Consider the following 20,836-nt stretch of genomic DNA (forward strand, 5'->3'; position numbering starts at 1 on the left):
ATAAGTAACTTGTACCTTACATTTTGCTCCTTATATTACTTTCAACCCCACCTTGGGTTTTTTCATTCCTTCATAGCTCCGTCACGATCGATCATCCACCCTCGTATAGACTTTTCAACGATCTTCTCTGTAAAATTAGTTTCAGAACCTCAGATTTGATTATAGTAGTTCATCTTTTTCTGTACTTGTCTAAAAATATCCATGCTGGCTCAGTGACCCCATTGTTGAATTTTATTCCTCATAGACTCCTTCCAGTGTGGTGTGTTTAACCTTTGTCTGTTTTTATCCACCATCTATATTCTACTTTGTCATCAGTTTTTAGTATTGTTTGTTTGTATGGCGATTTTTACGTTACATGGAACCAGTGGTTATTCAGCAACGGGACCAACGGCTTTACGTGACTTCCAAACCACGTCGAGAGTGAACTTCTATCACCAGAAATACAAAATCTCTCACTCTCAATGGAATGGCCGAGAATCGAACCGCGACCACGAGGTGGGACGCTAATACCATACCAACCACGCCGCTGAGGCGCTTAGTTTGTCGTATTTACATTAATAAGCAGATTTTTTTAGGCCTTGTTTTTTAGGTGATTAACAGGCATATTTTTTTAAGCCTTTTTTTTCTAGGTGAAACAACACACGAATTCACAGTAAATATATAAAAAAAATATACAGGGTGTCCATAAAGTCCTAGTAACATTCTGAGCAATAAATACTTGTAATGGTACTGGGACTTTATGGACACCCTGTATAAGTAGAAAAACCAGTTGAAACGTACAAAAGAATACTATCAAACAATTGCTTTCATATCAGAATTAAAGTGAATAAACAAGCATAACTTTTGTTTTATAACTTTGTTGTGCTTTTCTTCTTTGGTATTTATTGCTTGCCGTTTTGTAACTGAAGTTGTAGGTTGTTGCTCCCAGTGGTTCGAATCTGCCAGGTTACAGAGAACCACTTATCAGTTATAACTATATATATATAATATATATATATATATTATTAATATATGTATATTAATATATATATATATTATATATAATTTTATTTTAATATTTAATATTATATTATATATATATAGTATTATATATTTATACTTATACATACAGGGATTGTCCATTAAAGTCCCAGTACCAATACAAGCAATAAATACTTGTAATGGTACAGGGACTTTATGGACACCCTATATATATATATATTATATATGTATACATACATACATATATATATATATATATATATGCAGTGGCACTGTGTACGTGTTGGTATTTAAATATATAAACTCCGTCAATAATATGCATGTCATTAAAGCAAATAAATGGCATAACGACCATAACCCATGGAAATAGGCAGATTACCCATGCAAAGTAAATCAATGGAAAAACATGACTCATTTCATTCTCATTTCCATTATTGTTCCATTCCATTCTCCGTTAATGGCTACTGCAAAGAGCCGTTCTTAATGTAAAGGAGTGGCGATCTTTTTATGGGATGGCTGTTGATGGAATGGAAGGGATCTTAGTACCATTCGGCTTGGGCATCCTGGAGGGAAGACGGGATAGAGGGAATTATACAGAGTAGAATACGACCATCCAGGAGTTGAGAGGGAAACATCGAAGGTCACTAAAGGAGATGATGTCGAGAAAGAACGCCTCCTGTGACCTGTCTCTCTTCCAGGAACAATGAAATGCAACTTTTCAAGTTTTTTTTTTATTTTTTATTTTTGTGATGAACCAACACCAGAAATATTCATTAGTTATGACTCATCATCGTTCAAGTTGTACTATAGCTTATATACTCCATGACAGTAATAACTGCAAAAGTACATTTGGTCCCAAGCGATGGGAAGGTGGGTGTGGGGGGGGGGGGGGGTGGCTGGTTTCTCGTATCAGATGCACGACGAATCCTAGAGCCAATTCAGGGCTGCGTTCAGTGATATTGGACATTTGCCGTATGTCTCAGAGCAGTGTCCAGCTGCAGCCGACTTCAGAAGCGTCCTTGTCCCGGCTGTTTTGGTTGGAAAGGCCGCCAATAATCTGTGTGAGAAAAGAAATGGATTGTTTTAAGTTAAGATGGCTTGTCAAGCGAGCAAAAATCAAAGGATTGTCGTCTAAGTGCAGAGACATGAAGCTGGCAAGTGCTCTCTGTTGAAGATGGGAGCTGGTGCGAATTCTTCTACTAAGACAGAGCCGTCAGTAACATTTCCTTGTGCAAGTCAGCTAGATAATAGATCAGTATTAAAAGTCAAACTAGAAAAGCACAATTTTGGAGTGTTATGCCCCCTCTTCAGTGTAGAGGCACTGAAAGGGGCGCAAGACGCTCCGAAACTGGATGTTGATTTCTCCAATTTGTGTGTGTGTGTGTTTTTTTTTTTAATCAACTGGGTAGGATAGTGTTTTTGAGACTTCAGAGCAAATTTCGAAATTTATCCCCATGGATTCAGGGGAAACTGCGAACAATCTGAAGAGGAAAATGAAACTATAACATCAAGAGCATTGAAACATTACTGCATAATTGTGCCCAAGAATGTTGTATGGTTTCTCAGAAACTTGGTTCAAATGTACTAAAATTATTTTGGCTTTTATTGTTATTATTTTTTTTATTCTTTCTTTCAAGCTGCTTTCTAATGCCAGTTAATTACTGAAGAACAACTTAGATCAAGTTGCTCATCTGACTAATGTACTTTTTCATCAGTGCTTTTCATTAATTTTTTTACTTAGTTATCTTGAAGGCTTTCAAGTTTCTCAGGCTCATCTGGCAATACATATGGACACCTGTTGAGGAGAGACGAGGACCCCGCTGGGAGACATACTATGGGGGTGGAGATTCAAGGAAGAAGAAGAAAAGGGAGACCAAGAAAGAGATGGAAGGACTGTGTGAGAGGAGACTTACATGAGAAGGGAATTGATGAGGTAGAAGCGTAGGATAGAAATAGACGGAAACAGCTCATCCGAAACAGCGATCCCATATAAAAATGGGAACCAGCTGGGAAGAAGATGAAGAAGGAGATCTGGTAATACATAGGCATTACGTGGGGCTTCCTTACCCTGACAGTGAAGAGGGCACAAAGGATGCAGCTTCACAAGCCAGTCTGGAAGTGCAGTCAGGATTCTCAGAGATGAAATCTTGAGCAACTGTCCACGCACCTTGCAGGTGCTTCTTAATCCTGAACAACCATGAATCTGAAAAAAAACAATGGACTATTTTAATACACTATTTTCACTGCATAATGCAATGAAATATTACCAGTTAAACCAGTTTGATATAATAAATGTTGGAAAGGGATAAAAGTATCAAGTGGGCTTTCCCTAGTCTTACCTTCTTCCGCCAGAGGGGAGCACGAGCAGTCATCTTCGTCCTCAAAATCCATTATGATTTCCTCGTCCTGGAGTCCATCTCCAAATTGCCGTGGGTTGAAAGGGTTGATATTGATTTGAAAGTTGGTGTTTACATTGTCAGCGTTGTTCGTATCCTGATTGTTGTCGGTGTTCGTGCCCAGGAGCGTGTTGATGAGGGAAACGGAGTTGCCATTGCTGGAGATGCTGTACATGCTCAGGGCGCTGATCAAGGCGTTGAAGATGAGGAGCATGGTGAAGATAACCCCTATGACGCTGAATTGGCCCAGCTGAGGACACACTGGCTGCCTCTGGCTACCTTGCCCTGGACTCAGCAACAAGTGAAGTTGGGGTTTGTAGTCATAATGGAGGTCTTCGTAGGAAGTTTGGGGGGCAGCATAGCTGTTTTCATTCTCACTGGGATATTCTTTGTGATGTGCTGCTGGACTATTGTGGTTGTAAGTGGCGCCACCAGTTTGTGGAACAGCGTTGTTGTATCCGTAATGGGAATAACTTTCGTCATCCGGAACTTTCTGATAGTTCTGAGAACCCCAGACACCTGAAAGTAAAGTCAAGTCAGGTTTAGCCGGCATTTGAATGGCCTTAGTTTGCTGTGTGATTCGCTGCACTAGGGTCTCTGTGTCTGTCGGATGGGTTTTAAACAGGGTTGGTATTCACTCTTATGTTGTTAACAAGCACTGCTAGGGCAGATCATTTATGAAATAAAAATTAAATATGTCGTTATCGTTTCTGATTAAAAGTGACCCATTATCAATATGGAACAGGCCCACCAGACAAACTTCTACAGAGCAGTTTTACAGAGCAGAGTAGGCTACCGTTACCAGAAAGGGGAAAACAAAGAGGAGAGAATTTAAAGTAAATAACAGGCGAATAGTGGAAACCTAACAAACAAACCAGTTTGCACTTATTGAAAAACAACAAGATTCAGAAAAAAAAAAAACACACACACACGGAAGTGCCAAGTGGTATTTTCAGTCATCCAGAAAGTCAGTGAAATCTATGACCAGAAATCTGTGGCAGTAGATGAAAGGCATGCCATGACTTCATGGTATCATGAGGACCAGAAGTAGTACTGCTGCATTTAGCTGCTAAACCTTACCATTTCTGTTGACTGCAGCCGAAGTCCCTTCGGTCTCATTGAAGGCTGATTCACTGCCATTGGGAAGAGCAAGATCGCTTTGGCAAAAGCAGGCAAGAGCCACAACTGCTGGAAATAACAGCTTCATTGTTCTGAAAATGAAACGGCAAGTCTTTTAATGTATTCTTTCAGGTTGCCGTTAAAGTATAAGTAGGCCTAAGCTATGGCAGTGTCACCGAATTAATTCAAGAACCTCTGAATCATGGCTAAAATTGTAAGCTAGTGTGAAATTTCTTGCCAGTTGTGTATTTATAACTTAGGCTTTAGTATAAACTGTGCAGTATATGCATTCGCATACCTACTTTGTGTGTGTATATATATATATATATATATATTGCCCAAATAACACGTGTATATATGTATATCATAAATATTTCTTTTTCCTTAAAACTAAAGGTTTTCCAGGCATCGTTGAGAGAGAGAGAGAGAGAGAGAGAGAGAGAGAGAGAGAGAGAGAGAGAAGAGAGAGGAGGAGGGGGGGGGAAACAAGTTGGATCATGGTACTAAACTAAGGAACGAGAGCCTATCGGCATGACTAAAATATATTAAAGTGTATTTCAAAATTCATTAAAAGTATTTACGCGAGACAAACGCTATAGGGGAACTGTACAGAAGCAAGCAAAGGAATATTGAAATATATATATATATATATATATATATATATATATATATATATGTGTGTGTGTGTGTGTGTGTGTGTGTGTAAAAGAAAGATATGAGAAACATCGTAAAACGGCTATCCACACCAACCTGTCGTGAAGTGATGTTTCTCCGATCTCGTCCGTGGATTCACTGCGGCGTATGGCGCCAAGGTACCTCCCACTCACCCGGCCCGTGGAAGTGTGAATGGGGACGATGACACTGTGCTTTTGAATCATATCGTGGGGTCCCGAGATAAGTTCCCGCCTCCCAGGCAGAGGGTCAACTGAGAGCACCACCCTGTGGCCTGTGGACAGTGCTGGACAAAAGGCGTAGCAGCCAACGCAGTTCAAATACAGTACACAGAAAGAAAAGAAATATGGCAGAAGACTGCGAAAAAAAGTAGATATTTAAGTGCATGGGAATTTTAAAAGGACGTAGGAAGAGAAGAAGAAAAATGAAGAACTTTAGGTTCGTAGAAAGCTTCTATAAGAACCGGTACATTACAGAACTTGAAGCAAAGGATGCTGGCGTTATAACGATTGCTAGGCCCATAAGTTGGAATTCAGGCAAACTGTAGAACGGAAGAAGGCAACACTGAATGAACATTTAGTCTCTTGTAAGGAATTGGTTAAAATAAAGCATCAGTACGTAACCTTAGCGACACTAAAATCTGCTAACAAAAAACAGTAACAGTAAAAAGCAAAAGAGGGTTAAAAAATACTCTGTTTATTCTTTTTTATTCTCGTGTCAGACAGTGTTATTCTTTTATTTTCCATCCACTTCATATTCATCTACCCAAACCACAAATTGTAGTCTATTAAAGATGTTTCTAATACACACACGGCTGCTTTGCTTGCATGCATGAGGAGGCTTCAAGTATTGTATTTTGTTTTTTCTAGCTGATGTCTTCGTAATGATGGTATTCAAGTTCCGTAAAACGGTATGGCACCGGAATAACACCTTTGTGAGACGCGAGTGCATTCCCTTGGCGGGAAACAAAATTCGCATATGATTTCGCTTTGAATTTCCGTCTGAGGAATCTGAGCGCTAAGATCTTGGTGTTCAATTAGACCGTCTTAGAAAGATGACTAGAACAAATCAATGTGGAAAATGTGAGCATGCGCAGAAATGGAGGAAAGTTGTCAAGTGCAATTACCAGGCAGTTAAATCCGCTGTTGGAAACTAGGAGAATAATAACGTTTTGAGACATCGCAATAAAACTCCGTACGCATACGCTCTTGTTCGACATCCGTTCTTGAGAGCATGTGGCAACCCTTGTGTGGCAGAAGTCTTATCCGCCATCTGACGTAAATGAATGCTCATTAAACATGATGGTTCAATCTCGTGTGTAAAATGTTGAAGTAGTTTAGAAGACTAAGGCCAAATTGAAAATTTACCTTAAGGCTTTTTGACATCTCCAAGAGGGGAGATTTTGTAATATTTAACTTTTCAAAGCCTACGTTTTCAGAGAAACGACTGGAGTGGAAGTAGTATTATAATTGCTCGGTTAAGGTGCTTTTGTATCCGTGCTAAGCTGAAAAGGACATTAGAAATTGACATGAAACGATTCTTATTCATTTTTCGCTTTTGTGAAAGTTGAAACGTGCCTCAATTTGTAGGTTGTACACTTCACACATCTCAATATTCTCTGGCATAGTGAAGTTAGTAACCGTTATGGACGATTAGACATAGGCCTATGTGGAGTAAACTAAAATGCCACTGACTCTCTAAGCAGCCGTCTTCCCCAGGATAGATAAAATCATATTTCTAAAAATTAAAGGATAGAATACAGATAAAAGCAAGTGAGATTACCATGAAACTATACAGACGCATGTATAGTACATGGACAGCGATCCCCAACATTCCCGGCTAGACCGTTCCACCAGTGACGACAAGACAATCCCCCTATTTCAGCCATAAGGTCAGAAGATTCCTCCGGACATTTGGTCTCATCTGAGACGTCGCTGAATAAATCATACTTATAATTTTTTAGCTGAAAATTTCTATACGATATTGTTCCATGCCAGTCTCGTCTGCAATTCGTTTCACGGCATAGAACAAGATAGTCATAAATAGCGCGCATGTGCAGTGCTGCGTTACAATATGAAACCAGGGCTCGCGGTACCTTGTATATAGGGAACCGCCTTAACCTTGTTCCCAGTAACGAACGTTTCAGGGCTGGTTGGCGGTTGAGGGGGGTTAGGGGCGGAATTGGGAAAGTCTCACTTCAAGCTGTATCATGAGACTCATAAATTGTTGTGATCACCAAGTAGCGAATGTCACGACACTTGAAAACTGATGAGTCGTATTTTAGAGTGTGACAATATTCGGTCTCTGGGCCAGTATAGTCAAAACGGCTACAATGTTATACTGTTTTGTGAGGCATGTCACAATGTGTACTACCTATAGTCATATTATCATGAGTATTCCCGTCTTTCTTACTATAATAATCGACATAATGAAGGAACAAAAAGTGTCCAGCTCAAAGTACAATAACTCGCACAGCGAAATCGCGTAAGAGCAGTAATTACGCAGAAATCTTACGAATAGTGCATTGCAAATTTAGATGTTACTGACTGCAGTAATTTCCTGCGGTCACCATTCGGCGGCAAAAGTCGCAACTGCTTTATTATAACAGGAATTTCGAACGCGGCTAAAGTAAGAAACCTTTTATACTTGGTGTGAGCATTGCTAAAGATGGGCTGTGCTGTATAAGTGCAGAGAACCTCTCTAGACTAAGAGCCAGTGTACCAACGGGCAAATCACAGGCTCTTGTGCAGATTGCACGAGATGCCGTTACGATTGACAGCCGGTCGTAAATCTCATGAATCTTTTTCTCGCTGCATTTTTTGACAGATTTTTGTTGTAGCGGCAGCCTTCATTTGTTCGAAAAGTCGGTGGATTTTTAAATTGTCGTTCCTTTGTTCGTTATGGATCTGTTGCGCGTGCGCGGACAGTAGCCTTTGGTGGAGGGAGTTCCGCATATAGGCCTAATATTGACGTAACGCAAAACTAGCAGGTGATATGTGGGTATTAGGTAACGTGAATAGAAACATTGTAATTACTGAGCTGTGTAAAATTAAAGACATACGAAATTCATATCGCCATATGATTTTGAGCCAAATAGTAGTCAGATTCTCTTATCATTATATAATATATTAATAATAATATATATATAATAATAATAATATATAATATATATAATATAATAATATATATATGTAATATATATATATTATATATATATATACTATATATATATATATTTCTTCTTTACAGTATTCTAACAATATTTTATGGCAGTAGTTTAAATCTGAGGCACCAGGATTGAAATATTGTTAGTAGAAATATAGTGTTTTGCCGTGTTAATAGTTTTTATGGGCCTTTTAAACTAGATACTAAAGGACATTTGTAGCTCGATGTATATAGTATATTAATCACGGTAATGTGATATGACATATATATATATATATATATATATATATATATACTATATATATGTATATATATATGAATATATATACGTGTATATATTATACATATATATATTATATATAACATATATATATATATATATATATATTATATATATATATATACATATATATATGTTTATAGGGTGAACCAAATGTAGGTGGACAGTAGATGATAACATTTATTTTGAGAGTTATATCAACTGATTATTTGCCATCATGGGCTATCTGAAAAAAAAAAGAAAATTTGAGTAAATCTATTAATAAATTTAGTATAACACAAAAACGCCTCACACACACACACACACACACACATATATATATATATATATATATATATATATATATATATATATATATATAAATATTCAATTGATCGAAGATTTTTACAAGATATCTTATCCTTTTGTCAGAGATTGATAGTTAGATAGTCGATAACAAGTCTCTGTGCGTCAGTCTCGTGATGTTACCCTTAAGAGATGTGCACATCATGTGACTCTTGATGCTCACATTCACATCCTACCCCATCCTTATCTCATCCTTCATCGGGACTTCCAGTGACTGAATTGGCTGTTTTCCATTTCACCAGCCATAATGAAGTTTCGTTGACTCTCGTCTCTCTGATCATTAGTTTTCTGTATAGAGTAGAACGTAACCAGTTTCACAAAGGAAAAGACACCGTTGGGTGGGTAGGTCATTGCCGTCAGTGCACCTCACGCGGTGTCCAGTGGGCATCACTCAAGGTTCTCGGCAGCGTCTCTTCGGCCCCTAGCTGCAATCCCCTTCATTCCTTTTACTGTACCTCCTGTTCATGTTCTCTTTCTTCCATATCACTTTCCTTCAACCCTCACCTAACAGTTGTGTCATAGTGCAACTGCTTTGAGGTTTTCCTCCTGTTACACCTTTAAATCCTTTTTAGTCTCAGTTTCCCTGTCAGCGCTGAATGACCCTATAGGTCCCAGCTCTTGGCCTATATTTTATATGCCATTCCATTCCACAAAGGACAAGCAAGCAATTGCTTTGTATATATAGATTCATGAATAACCATATTTCATAGATTACATGGAAGGCTCATCAGTAGGACATCAAACCCTACTACGCACAATATCTCTCACCTCTTTTAGAAATTGCGGTTGATCATTTTTCTTTATGCTTTTTGAGTTCTTGTTTATTGAGTTCATTGTATTTGACTGAGGTCGGGTTTTCGGACATTTGTGTTAAAGTCTTTTTCTCCTTAATAAGTGGCTGGCCTTAGGCCTAGCCTCGTCGTTAATCGGCTGTGTTGATCCCAGGATTAAAAACAACAGTACTTAAAAATTAGAGACCTTTATTCCTTCAGTGAAACTGCTTTTCAAGTTCTTCACATGAACCTACACCTCATATAAGTATTTATTTTGGTATGTACATCCCTTTATCCCTTTAGTCCATAACAGTAGTTGTAATGCCTGTTGGTGATAGATAGCAATTAAGTTTGGTCTAAGAATCTTCGAAAGTTGGTAGCACATTATGCAAATGTCCAGCCCCAAGCAAAAACCTCTTTAAGAGCTGGCAGCATATTTTGCAAATGTCCAGCACCATAAAGAAGTCTCTTACTGGTAGCATATTCTGCAAATGTCCAGCACCATAAGAAGGCTCTTAGAGAGCTGGTAGCATATTCTGCAATTGTCCAACACAAAAAAGAAGTCTTTTCGAGAGCTGGTAGCATATTTTGAAAATGTCCAGCACCATAAGAAGTCTCTTCAAGAGCTGGTAGCATATTTTGCAGATGCCCAGCACCAAGAAAAAGCCGCGGGGAGTCCTAAAGCCATTGCATGACAGGAGTGATGGCCGAAGCAAGTGAAATGGGACATTTGTCGTACGTAACAGCGCAGTCTCCAGCTGCAGCGGACAGAAGAAGGGACCTGGTTTCCCCTACTGTGGACGGAAGCACTGCCAACAACCTGAGAAGGAAAGAAAAAGAAATTTATATCTTTATAAGTAACCAACACTTTAGTATGGAAAATAAAAAATTTCTTAATTGTCACAGTGATGTCCACAAGATTGCCTAGCCTGAAGTCTTGTCTGACCACACGATCAGCAGTTATTTCCTTTTGGATGAGGCTCCACGGCTGTTTCTGAGATTACAGTTACTGATACACTTCAGAATAGCTAGACTATAAATGATATAGTATTGGTCCCTCCCCAGGAAAACCAACGTTAGATATTTGATTGTCATTATAATGAAAACAGTTCTTTACACTAACTTACAGTAAATATGTGAAATTCGCTTAGGAACACATTTGATTACCGAGGGCTAGTACTAAACAAGGCGAAACTGATTCATCTACACTGTTTCGCCGTGTTTAGTACTAGCCCCTGGCGGGTCAAATGTGTTTCGCCGTGTTCAACACTAGCCCCGGGGGGATCAAATGCACTTAGGAACATTTGATCTTCTAGGGACTAGTACTAAACACGGAGAAACAGTGTTGATGAATCACTGTTTCGCTGTGTTTAGTACTAGCTCGGGGATCAAATGTTCTCAAGCAAATTGGTCATATCACAATATTTACCGTAATATGTAGAGGGAAAAGTTTACGGTATTATTAAACTCACACAGAATTATTGTAAAAATGTTCTATTATCATTAGGTTCGATCAATTAAGTGAGTGAGAAGGCTTTTTTTAAATACTAATTAAGATTTAAAATTGGTAAAAAAGATAAAAACAAAGCATATGTAAATAAATTTAAAGAAACAACCCAAATCAAGGGAAAAATGAAGAAAAAAGCCATAGTGAGGCTGGATACTTGAATGTAAATGTTTGAATTGCTCGCGCGCGCACACACACACATACACACACACACACACACATAAAGGAATTCACCTGAAAGCTGTCCTTTCACTCAGAAGCACTCGGTACATTCTTTTTAATATAATCGTCAATGGTTATATGTGTGTGTGTGTGTGATGTTTTGAAGTCAGGTGCAGTATGGCACGAACTGAAAGGAGGGCTTTTGTTATTGGTTCAGAAGGACTTTAGAGTTTAGACGTGTTTTCCTTACGGTGACACTGAAGAAGGCACGAAGGAGGATGCGACTTCACAGGCCATTCGGGAGGCGCACTCGTGGTTCTCCGACAGGAAGTCCTGAGCGACTGTCCACACTCCCTGGAGACTTTCCGGAGCACCGAGTAACCACGAATCTGAAAAATATATTCGGGAAGTAGGTTCTAATGTACCTGTATGATATAGATAATTACACAACCTCGTTGAATACGCTGTCGTGTCGTTGAATAAGCTGCCATGTGTTTGAATAAGCTGTCATGTGGGCTTACACTGAAAATTCTGTGGCACACTTACCTTCTGTGGAGTTGCGACAGTCGCAGCTGTCTACGCTGTCGTAACTCCTCTCGTCGTCGTCGTCGTCGTCGTAAAAGTCAAATTGACGGCCGAAGACATCGTTGATATTTACATTTTCATTATAATTGTAATTAGTATTATCGTTAATATCCATATTGTTATCAGTGTTTGTGTTGGTGATTGTGTTGGTCGTGATGCTGGTGGCCACGTTGTCGATGGAATGCAACAAACTCTTCGCGCTGATCAGGCAGTTCACAAGGATGATGACCAACAAGATCACCGCTATGGCGCTGAAAAGGTGGAAGAGATGGCAGGGGGGGAACTTTTCCTTCTCTTGATCCAACAGCAAGTGAACTTGAGGTTCGTGATCATAGTGCATCTGACCATAGTAACTGTTGGATTGAGAGGTGTCCCTGTGCTCCTGGGAGGTCTCGCCGTATTCGTACTGGCGATAACTGGAACCTTCTTCTGGATCCTGGAAGTTCCGAGCACCCCACGAATCTGGAAATATAGGCAAGTTTGGTTTTTCGTTAGCTTACCTTTTTGCTATGGGAGCCCCTCTGATGATTTATTTTTTTAGCTTCTGGTTATATTACATTTGTCATGTTATTTTTTGGTTTGTATGGAGTTTTTACGTTGCATAGAACCAGTGGTTATTCAGCAATGGCACCAACGGCTTCCGAACCACGTCGAGAGTGAACTTCTATCACCAGAAATACACATATCTCACACCTCAGTGGAATGCCCGGGAATCGAACTCGCGACCACCGAGGTGGCAGGCGAAGACCATACCGATCACGCCACTGAGGCCCTTCATGCCTTGTCTTGTTTGTCTGTATGGTGCTTTTACGTTGCATGGAACCAGTAGTTAACCAGCAACGGGACCAACGGCTTTACGTGACTTCCGAACCACGTCGAGAGTGAACTTCTATCACCAGAAATATACATCCCTCACTCCTCAATGGAATGGCCGAGAATCGAACCCGGGACCACCGAGGTGGGACGCTAATACCATACCAACCACGCCGCTGAGGCGCATGCATTGTCGCGTATTGTAGATGTGGATCATTTGGCGAGGCGAATTCCCAAATGTATGGCTAAATCAATTTTTTGTCTTTTATAATAAAAGTTGCCGCGGTCTTTGAACGACCAGACATGCGCAGTCTACGTTGATGTCACCAAGGTCCTTTAAATATACCCGAGTATATTTAAAGGACCTTGGATGTCACCAGAGACGAACTGGGTACGTAGGGGAAGCGCTCATGCGTACTATTGACCGTCTTCACTGAAAGGTCCCAGCGCTTGGCCTGAATTCTTTATTCCATTCCATTTTTTTTTTCGCTTTTATTAAAAAACAATACACTTTAAAGGCCTTTTTACAGTAAATACATATACAGTATATGTAATTTATGTACAGATTCAATAAAATTATTTAATTTCTTATATAGCTCAACATACTTGAATTTACTATGTATATATACATACATACACCCATACCTATACACTTTATATACATACTCATTTCACTTACCTATAGATCTGTATATACTAAAATTCTAAAAAAAAAAATACGTGTAAAAAGAGAATAAATGTTTTTAAATGATTTACGCAATACATTCCTATTTCTGTATATACATACTCATGTCACATATCTATATACGTATCTGTATATACTAAAATTCCAAATAACTACGTGTAAAAAGGGGATAAATGTTTTTAAATGATTTACGCAATACATACCTATTTCTGTATATAGTTTCTCTTATTAAAAAACTAGTTACTCATGCCAAGAGTCAAACAAGCAGGAAATTCGGTCTTTCAGGGAAACAACTTTCTTATATTTTAGGAGATGATGTTGATGTCAATAACCTTGCAAAGTTCTTAAAAGATATATATATATATATATATATATAATTATATATATATATATATATATAGATATATATATATATACATATATATATATATATATATATATATATATATATATGATAAAATTTTGAATTATTCTACTAATATTTAATTATACTTTTCACCTAATGCATACAGGCGCATGCAGTTATACTTTTAATTGTACTTTAATATAAAAATTGTATGTATATTTTTTATTTACTTTTATCTTTTACGCATGCAGTTATACTTTTAATTGTACTTTAATATAAAAATTGTATGTATATCTTTTATTTACTTTTATCTTTTTTAACGATATAAGGTTTTTAAGTTTCATTCACATCCGATTATCATCACGTTCATTTACATTTCATTAATCAAGTTATTTATTTCATTTCATTACGGCGTTGAATGACCATAATAGGTCCCAGTGCTTGGGATCATCCCTAAATTTCATAATCCATCCATGAGAGAGAGAGAGAGAGAGAGAGAGAGAGAGAGAGAGAGAGAGAGAGAGAGAGAGAGAGAGATTATCTTACCATTTTTCTCAACCGTAGTCGAAGTTTCATTCTGAACAGATTCGGGTGGGTTCGGGTGAGTGGAACAGTCAGCGCACAGTCCGACCAAGACGGTAGCAACAGCGACAATAAACTTCAACTTCATTGCTATTCTGAAACAATGACAAGACCTAAGTTTTTTAGTAGGGCGTCACTCAACTTTTTTTTTTCTTTTTGTTTTTTTAGATGTTAAACCATAAAATCGTTCTAGACCGAATTATCTGGACCTTGGGGATAACTTACACCCAGAGAGATTAAAGATTAAAAAGAGCTTCTGCCCAGTAATGATGAAATTACGGTTATATATATGTATATATATGTGTGTGTGTGTATAAAACATTTGTATATATATATATATATATATATATATAATATATATATATATATATATATAATTAATTGTGTGTGTGTGTGTGTGTGTGTGTGTGTGTGTATTGAAATATATATACGTATATATACATATATATATATATATATATATATATATATATATATATATCTATTTTTTTTTTTTTTTACATATATAATATATATATATATATATATATATATATATATATATATCTACATATATCTTTATCATTTAATATTACACACGAACAAACTTGAAACGTATTTTCACACGGCAGTTCCCCAAGATTAGAAACAGAAGAAGATGCACAGTAAGAGAAAAACAATTGGGAAAAGGAAGTACGAAATGCGCAAACAAGATGCAAATGTTTTCCCACCAACCTGTCGTCAATCAATGTTGCACCGACGTCGCCCGATGGATTACTGCGGCGTCATGCGACAGAGGAAGAGAGGATCCCCTCCTTATTCCAACGACCGGCGCCTGCGCGCTCTTGACATCTTAAAAGCGGGTCCGACTGAACTCCCTCTCGGCCGAATTATACGCTCTGCACCTTAAGATATGCCTCTGTGACTTTTCTCACCAGTGGGGGGAGGAGGGGGGATGGGGTAGTGCCGTCAGTGAACCTCGTGCAGTTCTATGCAGCGTCCCTTCGGTCCCTAGCGGCCAGTTGCAACCTCTGCCATTCCTTTTACTGTACCTCCGTTTATATCATCTCTCTACGATCTTAGTTTCATCAGTTTCATAGTATAACTGCGAGGTTGCGAGGTTTTTCCTCCTGTTGCACCTTTCAAACCTACATTTCTCTTTCAGCTCTGAATGACCTCAGCATAGGTCCCAGTGGTTGGCTTTTGGCCTAAGTTGTATATTATGTTCTGTTCTGTGACTTTCGACACCCAGCTTAATTCGCCGGCTGCTTGTCATCTTTTTTGGAGAAAGAAGAAATGATTGATGTTCCCTGTGATATAAACGAATTGAATGCGTCGAAGACTCGTACATTTGTTTTCACGTTTCATCCCAGACCAGAGAGTGCCACTGAAGTTTGAACAAATGATGAGCCCTGGTTTGAAAGCTCACTAGGCCTAGCAGATGTTCAGATGAAACAGACGTGTTAGACAAGGGACGCGATCGATCTCTTTTGAACCATGAAATCTTTGATAGAAGTTCTATTGAGAGGATTATGTGGTTTACGTACCCGAAGGGAAAATGATAATAATAAATAAAAACTACAACTATTAGCTAGACCTTCATCTTGGGTGTACTGTAGTGTGTTTTTCTGAAGCTCACGGTAAAACGCCATCGATGATATTTTATTTTCATACCCTCGTTAGTTTGCAGAATTATACAACAAGACAGTGATGATAGGATGACGTAGGACTTAAAAATAAATAAACAGGTGTTTTTACTTCATAGCCAATACATTACAACAGTCAATCAGAAGTAAGATTTGTGGTTATCAATCTTGCTTCCCATTGGCTGTTGTAACTAAATACTTCTGTTTATTTGATTCTAAGTCCTACGTCACCCTGTCATCACTGTCTTGTTATATAATTCTGCAAAGTAACGAGGGTATGAAAATAAAAATGAAAATTTGAAAATAAAGAATCACAAACATTTCAGCCACGGGGTTTCTTCCTTCCAACCAGTCGCGATGAACTTAAACGGTATCAGCTGCTGAAATTTTCCGTCAGCTACAATAAATAAATAAAATGTAGGATCCGTAGTAGTCTGCGTTAGGGGTATCTTTTTTTTTCAAGTTAAGTTTTTATTCAATAAATTATTTACAAAACATGACAACAAATCCAGAACTACATACATTTTCATCTAAAATACATTGTTTTTAATGTTACAAGAATTCTTTGTGAAATACTTTAATAATTTCTCTTTCAAAATGGCCCTGATATCTCTTTGGTTTCTACAGTCTAAAACTGGTGCGTTTTGGACTAGCATAATTAAGAGAGAGAGAGAAAGAGAGGGAGAGAAAACTAGTCTCAGAGTGATAATTGACCCCCGTCCCATCTGGAGCGTTGGTCGGTCACCGTTTCGGACGGGAGAGAGGGGGAACTCGGAATTAAGCCTCAGAACCTATGATCCCGAGGTAGCTACTCCGGCGGTGCTTGGCGCCTCAGTGAATCGGCGGACGACATCGGTGCAACAACGTATCAAAGCAGGTAAGTGTCTGTCTGTCTGACAGTTTGGACGTTCACTTAGGTATTGAGTAGTTCCCCCTCAGGTTATTATGATAAATTATATTCATTCTTATATATGTATTAAATAGTTAGAGAGATCTTAGGCAATTTCAGCTCCGTAGGATAGAAACTTTGAGAAGACTGCATTCAAGTGAGGAGAATCGTGGACTCTCTCTCTCTCTCTCTCTCTCTCTCTCTCTCTCTCTCTCTCTCTCAGGAAAGGAAGATGTATACATGTGCTGTGTAAGATTAAATTGGACACTTCAAACGAGTCTTTGCTTGAATCAGATAAGTTGGTGATAGACCTAAGCTAATACAAACCAAATTGATTTAGACAGAAATAGCTAAGAAATGTAGTTGCTACTGAAGCTTGTGGTTCATAGAAGTAAGTATGATAACTATTCACTAAGGAACTCTTCACAAGCAACGACTGTTTTGAAAGACTTGCATTTCCAGGACAAAAATATGGGACCCAAGCTTCTTCTTGTTGCAATCGCCGTCGGTTTCAGCGGCGCCTATAACGTTCTTCCCGACGTCGTGTTTTCATCTCTCCCGAGCGAGACTCGAGGGAATTCGACTACAGTCAACAGAAATGGTAAAGTTTGCCCTTCAGGGCCCGAGAGTTTTCTTTATCTCTTTCTCGTCACGATTCGCCGCAAAATTTGAACTTTTTAGAAGACCACTTGTCAAGTCGAGAGTGGAATGTAATGCATCATGACATCATACAATGATCTAAAATCGAACGAGGCACCCGAGAGGAACCCAGACACTGATCTCGACTCATTGAAACGACAACCAAAACTGACTTTCGTTTGCAGATTCTTCTTCTTCTTCTTCTGGGGATCCTCGAGAATTCCACACTGACCGAGGAGATGATCGACATGATCTCGACTCCCCGTACGACCAGAACCACCACCGCCTCGACGAGGAGCCTCTTCAAGGCGGACGTTCGTTAATGGCTTCCAGAGAATGGAAGCAGAAGCACTCTATTTGCTCGAAGTTCCTCCCCCTCAGCATTTTCGGCCTCCTCTTGATCGCTTTGGGTGTTTTCAACAGCTTTGTCAATGGCGCTATCTTGTGGGACGCCATTAACAGCAGCTCCGTCACCTCCCTCACGAACTCCGTCACGAACGCGAACAACAATAACAACATGGATACAAACAACGATAACAACATTAACGCCAACTTCGATTATAATTTTAATCAAATAGGACGACGATACGCCCGTCAGAACGGCGATGGTGACGGTGAATTTGAACCTGATCGCTTGGACTTGGAAGGTTCCAACGCCACAAGAAACGACGACGGTCTAGGGCGGAAAGCGAGCTGCGCATGCTCTCAATCGAGAGGAGGAGGAGGTATGGAATGATTAGGCCATTATTATTAGACCTAAGTTGTCCTTAACATGTGATAAATCAGTTACGTAAAGATGTCATGCCAACTGACGGAACGACTTCTTCAAAGGTAATCATTACGTGTCTACACTTTTCCAGTTTCTTGGCCATCTGCCGCAAAGACAAGTTTCCAGAGGGTCTGGACAGTTGGCCAGGACTTTCTGTCAGAGAATCCCCAGTGTGTGTCCCGGATGGCCTGCGATGTCGCGTCCTCTTTCGTGCCTTCTTCAATATCCCCGTAAGGATACTACGCTTAGGCTCAAAGTCGTTCTGAACAACTTACAAGCACTTACAAGCACTTTCTTCCTATTCAGTTTTTATCTAAGCGTCACCCTTTCATATTCACGCCACACTTCGCCTGGCTTCTGCTCACACTCATGCAGGTGCACTGTACGCATTACTTAAGGTTCTTTGCAGCGTGCCTTCGGCCCCTAGCTGCAACCCCTTTCGTCCCTTTTACTGTTCCTCCATTCATATTCTCTTTCTTCCATCTTACTGTCCACCCTCTCCTAACAATTGATACATAGTGCATCTGGTTTGAGGTTTTCCTCCTTTTTACACCTATCAACCCTTTTACTGTCAGTTTCCATTTCAGCGCTGAATGGCCTTATAGGTCCCAGTGCTTGGCCTTTGGCCTACATTTTATATTCAGTTCAGTTCAGTTATTACACACACTTTCATCCGCATTAGAAACAAAATACATGTGTACCCATTGACGAATGTATGGGAAATATGCTGAGTACTACAGACTAAAAAAAAAAAAAAAAAAAAAAAAAAAAAAAAAAAAAAAAAAAAGTTCAGTGTAAGTTCCTTTGTTGGGAATGGTGATCTCAGAGCTTCAAACTTTTGCATTCAGGTGTCTGGTAACAATATGCTTTTCTTCTCAATGTGGTTATTGTGTCTTTGAATTGACTCATATATTCTTTGTGGAACTTTGCCGCTTGTAGACTTTAAAAGACAGTACCTGTATTCCATTCACCCATTCAATTTCTCTTAACAAGGACTGTTTCCTCTACTAACTTGTTTTCTTGAAATCAAGTATTTTAAACAATCTTTGGAATGATTATATGTGAAGGCATGTTTATTTCCCTGCATGTGTATTGTATCTTAAGCTTTCCAAAATTTGACGTTTTTAATCATAATAGTAAGTGTAATCACTATGTAGACCTATGAGACATGAATAGATTGGACTTCGTATGAAGGCCAGTTCAGTCTTGCCAAAGAAATTGACCCAAAACATCATAGTGATCCTTATGAAGCCTGTTTCTGGCGACTACCTAGTCTGTAGTTCTCACCGATGTTAACATTGCTTTCCCATTCAGATTCCTGGTAGTTCTTCCGTCGGGAATGGAAGGAGCGAGGTCTCTGCTCCTGTCTGCTGCAGGTGGGCATTGCGCCGTTACATACGACAGGTGCCCAGTTTCACTGGGTCCAATCGTCACATCAGCGATGCAGTGGCTTGAGGACTCTTCGTAACCCTTTTCCTGTGGCTGGGAATGGGCAGACTAGGTCATCTGATTTTGGAGACTACCATTGTTTGAGGATGAATATACAAATATTCTTTTATAACTGTAAACTGACGAAATTATAGTATTACTGCGGTATTACGGGCTAGGTAAGAGATCATTGGAGGGAGCCCTTCCTTAGGAAGAGCAATTCGTCAATATGGTTTTGGTTTATGCTGAATTTTAAAGGCTGTTCATCAAATGAATAAAGGTTTCGGATTTTTAGACTTCATTTTCATTAATCCTGGAATTATTCCTGCTGGCTCAATGAAGGCGACAGGTCTAGGTATAAAGACAGAGAAGACAGTGATGAGCAGGTCTTGGCCTTCTTTTAAAAAGTATATCTTAGTTTAAACAGACCACTGAGCTGATCAACAGCTCTCCTAGGGCTGGCCCGAAGGATTGGATATTTTCACGTGGCTAGGAACCAATTGGTTACCTAGCAACGGGACCTACAGCTCATTGTGGGATCCGAACCACATTATATCAAGAAATTAATTTCTGATCACCAGAAACAAATTCCTTTGATTCCACGTTGGCAGTGCGGGGAATCGAACTTGGGACTACCGAATCGGTAATCGAGCACGTAAACCACTCATCCAGCGATTCATTTAGGCCTTCGTTAAATTTATCGTAATCAGCATATGCAGAAATGATCACCATGAATGAATCGGATTTTGAGAAATCTGCTCTCCATTGACTGTAGGGCAAGATTGTTTCTCTTCCCCTTGGACGCTTCTTTCCAGGCAACACAACCTTAGATATTGCGAAATGTTGACACTTTTGAGTAAATCACTGCACTGGAAATGTTGAGAAAAAATAAACGTATGCCTTTAAGAAGACATATAGGGCATAGTTTATTTATTGAGAGAGACGAAGTAGATAGATGGATACAGAACGCAAAGCAAAACTGAAAAGTTGTATGAGTGGAAAAAAGAAAATATAAGGCAATTGAGAGAAACAAAGACCGCATTGAGAAGAAAAGCGTATTGATGCTGGTTACTTG

General features: G+C 39.1%; 3 protein-coding genes across 4 annotated transcripts; 1 reads left to right on the plus strand and 2 right to left on the minus strand.

Moving 5' to 3' along the window:
• Positions 1-1,774: 1,774 nt before the first annotated feature.
• Positions 1,775-7,859, minus strand: LOC135196080 (uncharacterized). Its single transcript, XM_064222537.1, has 5 exons — positions 5,247-7,859; positions 4,458-4,588; positions 3,321-3,896; positions 3,049-3,184; positions 1,775-2,038 (listed from the first exon to the last, which is right to left on the minus strand). The coding sequence occupies exons 1-5, from the start codon at positions 5,372-5,374 to the stop codon at positions 1,909-1,911; spliced, it is 1,101 nt and encodes a 366-aa protein (XP_064078607.1). The 5' UTR covers positions 5,375-7,859; the 3' UTR covers positions 1,775-1,908.
• Positions 7,860-9,819: 1,960 nt separating this feature from the next.
• Positions 9,820-15,312, minus strand: LOC135196081 (uncharacterized). Its single transcript, XM_064222538.1, has 5 exons — positions 15,126-15,312; positions 14,376-14,506; positions 11,947-12,447; positions 11,651-11,789; positions 9,820-10,551 (listed from the first exon to the last, which is right to left on the minus strand). The coding sequence occupies exons 2-5, from the start codon at positions 14,497-14,499 to the stop codon at positions 10,410-10,412; spliced, it is 906 nt and encodes a 301-aa protein (XP_064078608.1). The 5' UTR covers positions 14,500-14,506; positions 15,126-15,312; the 3' UTR covers positions 9,820-10,409.
• Positions 15,313-16,712: 1,400 nt separating this feature from the next.
• On the plus strand, positions 16,713-20,055 carry LOC135196082 (uncharacterized). Of its 2 annotated transcripts, XM_064222539.1 has the most exons (4): positions 17,214-17,526; positions 17,750-18,289; positions 18,425-18,563; positions 19,648-20,055. In XM_064222539.1, exons 1-4 carry the CDS (start codon positions 17,397-17,399, stop codon positions 19,799-19,801), a joined length of 963 nt encoding a protein of 320 aa, XP_064078609.1. In that variant the 5' UTR covers positions 17,214-17,396; the 3' UTR covers positions 19,802-20,055. The 2 variants fall into 2 exon arrangements, 1 of the variants encoding a protein (XP_064078609.1); XR_010310318.1 differs by lacking the exons at positions 17,214-17,526; positions 17,750-18,289; positions 18,425-18,563 and adding an exon at positions 16,713-16,913.
• Positions 20,056-20,836: the final 781 nt, after the last annotated feature.

This window comes from Macrobrachium nipponense, chromosome 17, assembly GCF_015104395.2.
Source record: "Macrobrachium nipponense isolate FS-2020 chromosome 17, ASM1510439v2, whole genome shotgun sequence".
In the NCBI taxonomy this organism is placed as follows: Eukaryota; Metazoa; Arthropoda; class Malacostraca; order Decapoda; family Palaemonidae; genus Macrobrachium; species Macrobrachium nipponense.

Bases quoted from the DNA above. Each gene is read 5' to 3' on its own strand.
- LOC135196081 (XM_064222538.1), bottom strand. From the start codon at position 14,499: ATGAAGTTGAAGTTTATTGTCGCTGTTGCTACCGTCTTGGTCGGACTG. The intron at 12,448-14,375 runs GTAAGATAATCT...CTATATTTCCAG, and splicing joins GACTACGGTTGAGAAAAATG to ATTCGTGGGGTGCTCGGAAC. The intron at 10,552-11,650 runs GTAAGGAAAACA...TTTCCTTCTCAG, and splicing joins GTGCCTTCTTCAGTGTCACC to GTTGTTGGCAGTGCTTCCGT.
- LOC135196082 (XM_064222539.1), top strand. From the start codon at position 17,397: ATGGGACCCAAGCTTCTTCTTGTTGCAATCGCCGTCGGTTTCAGCGGC. The intron at 17,527-17,749 runs GTAAAGTTTGCC...TTTCGTTTGCAG, and splicing joins GACTACAGTCAACAGAAATG to ATTCTTCTTCTTCTTCTTCT. The intron at 18,290-18,424 runs GTATGGAATGAT...ACACTTTTCCAG, and splicing joins TCAATCGAGAGGAGGAGGAG to TTTCTTGGCCATCTGCCGCA.
- LOC135196080 (XM_064222537.1), bottom strand. From the start codon at position 5,374: ATGATTCAAAAGCACAGTGTCATCGTCCCCATTCACACTTCCACGGGC. The intron at 4,589-5,246 runs GTTGGTGTGGAT...TTTCATTTTCAG, and splicing joins GAAACATCACTTCACGACAG to AACAATGAAGCTGTTATTTC. The intron at 3,897-4,457 runs GTAAGGTTTAGC...CTTTACTTTCAG, and splicing joins GGCTGCAGTCAACAGAAATG to GTGTCTGGGGTTCTCAGAAC.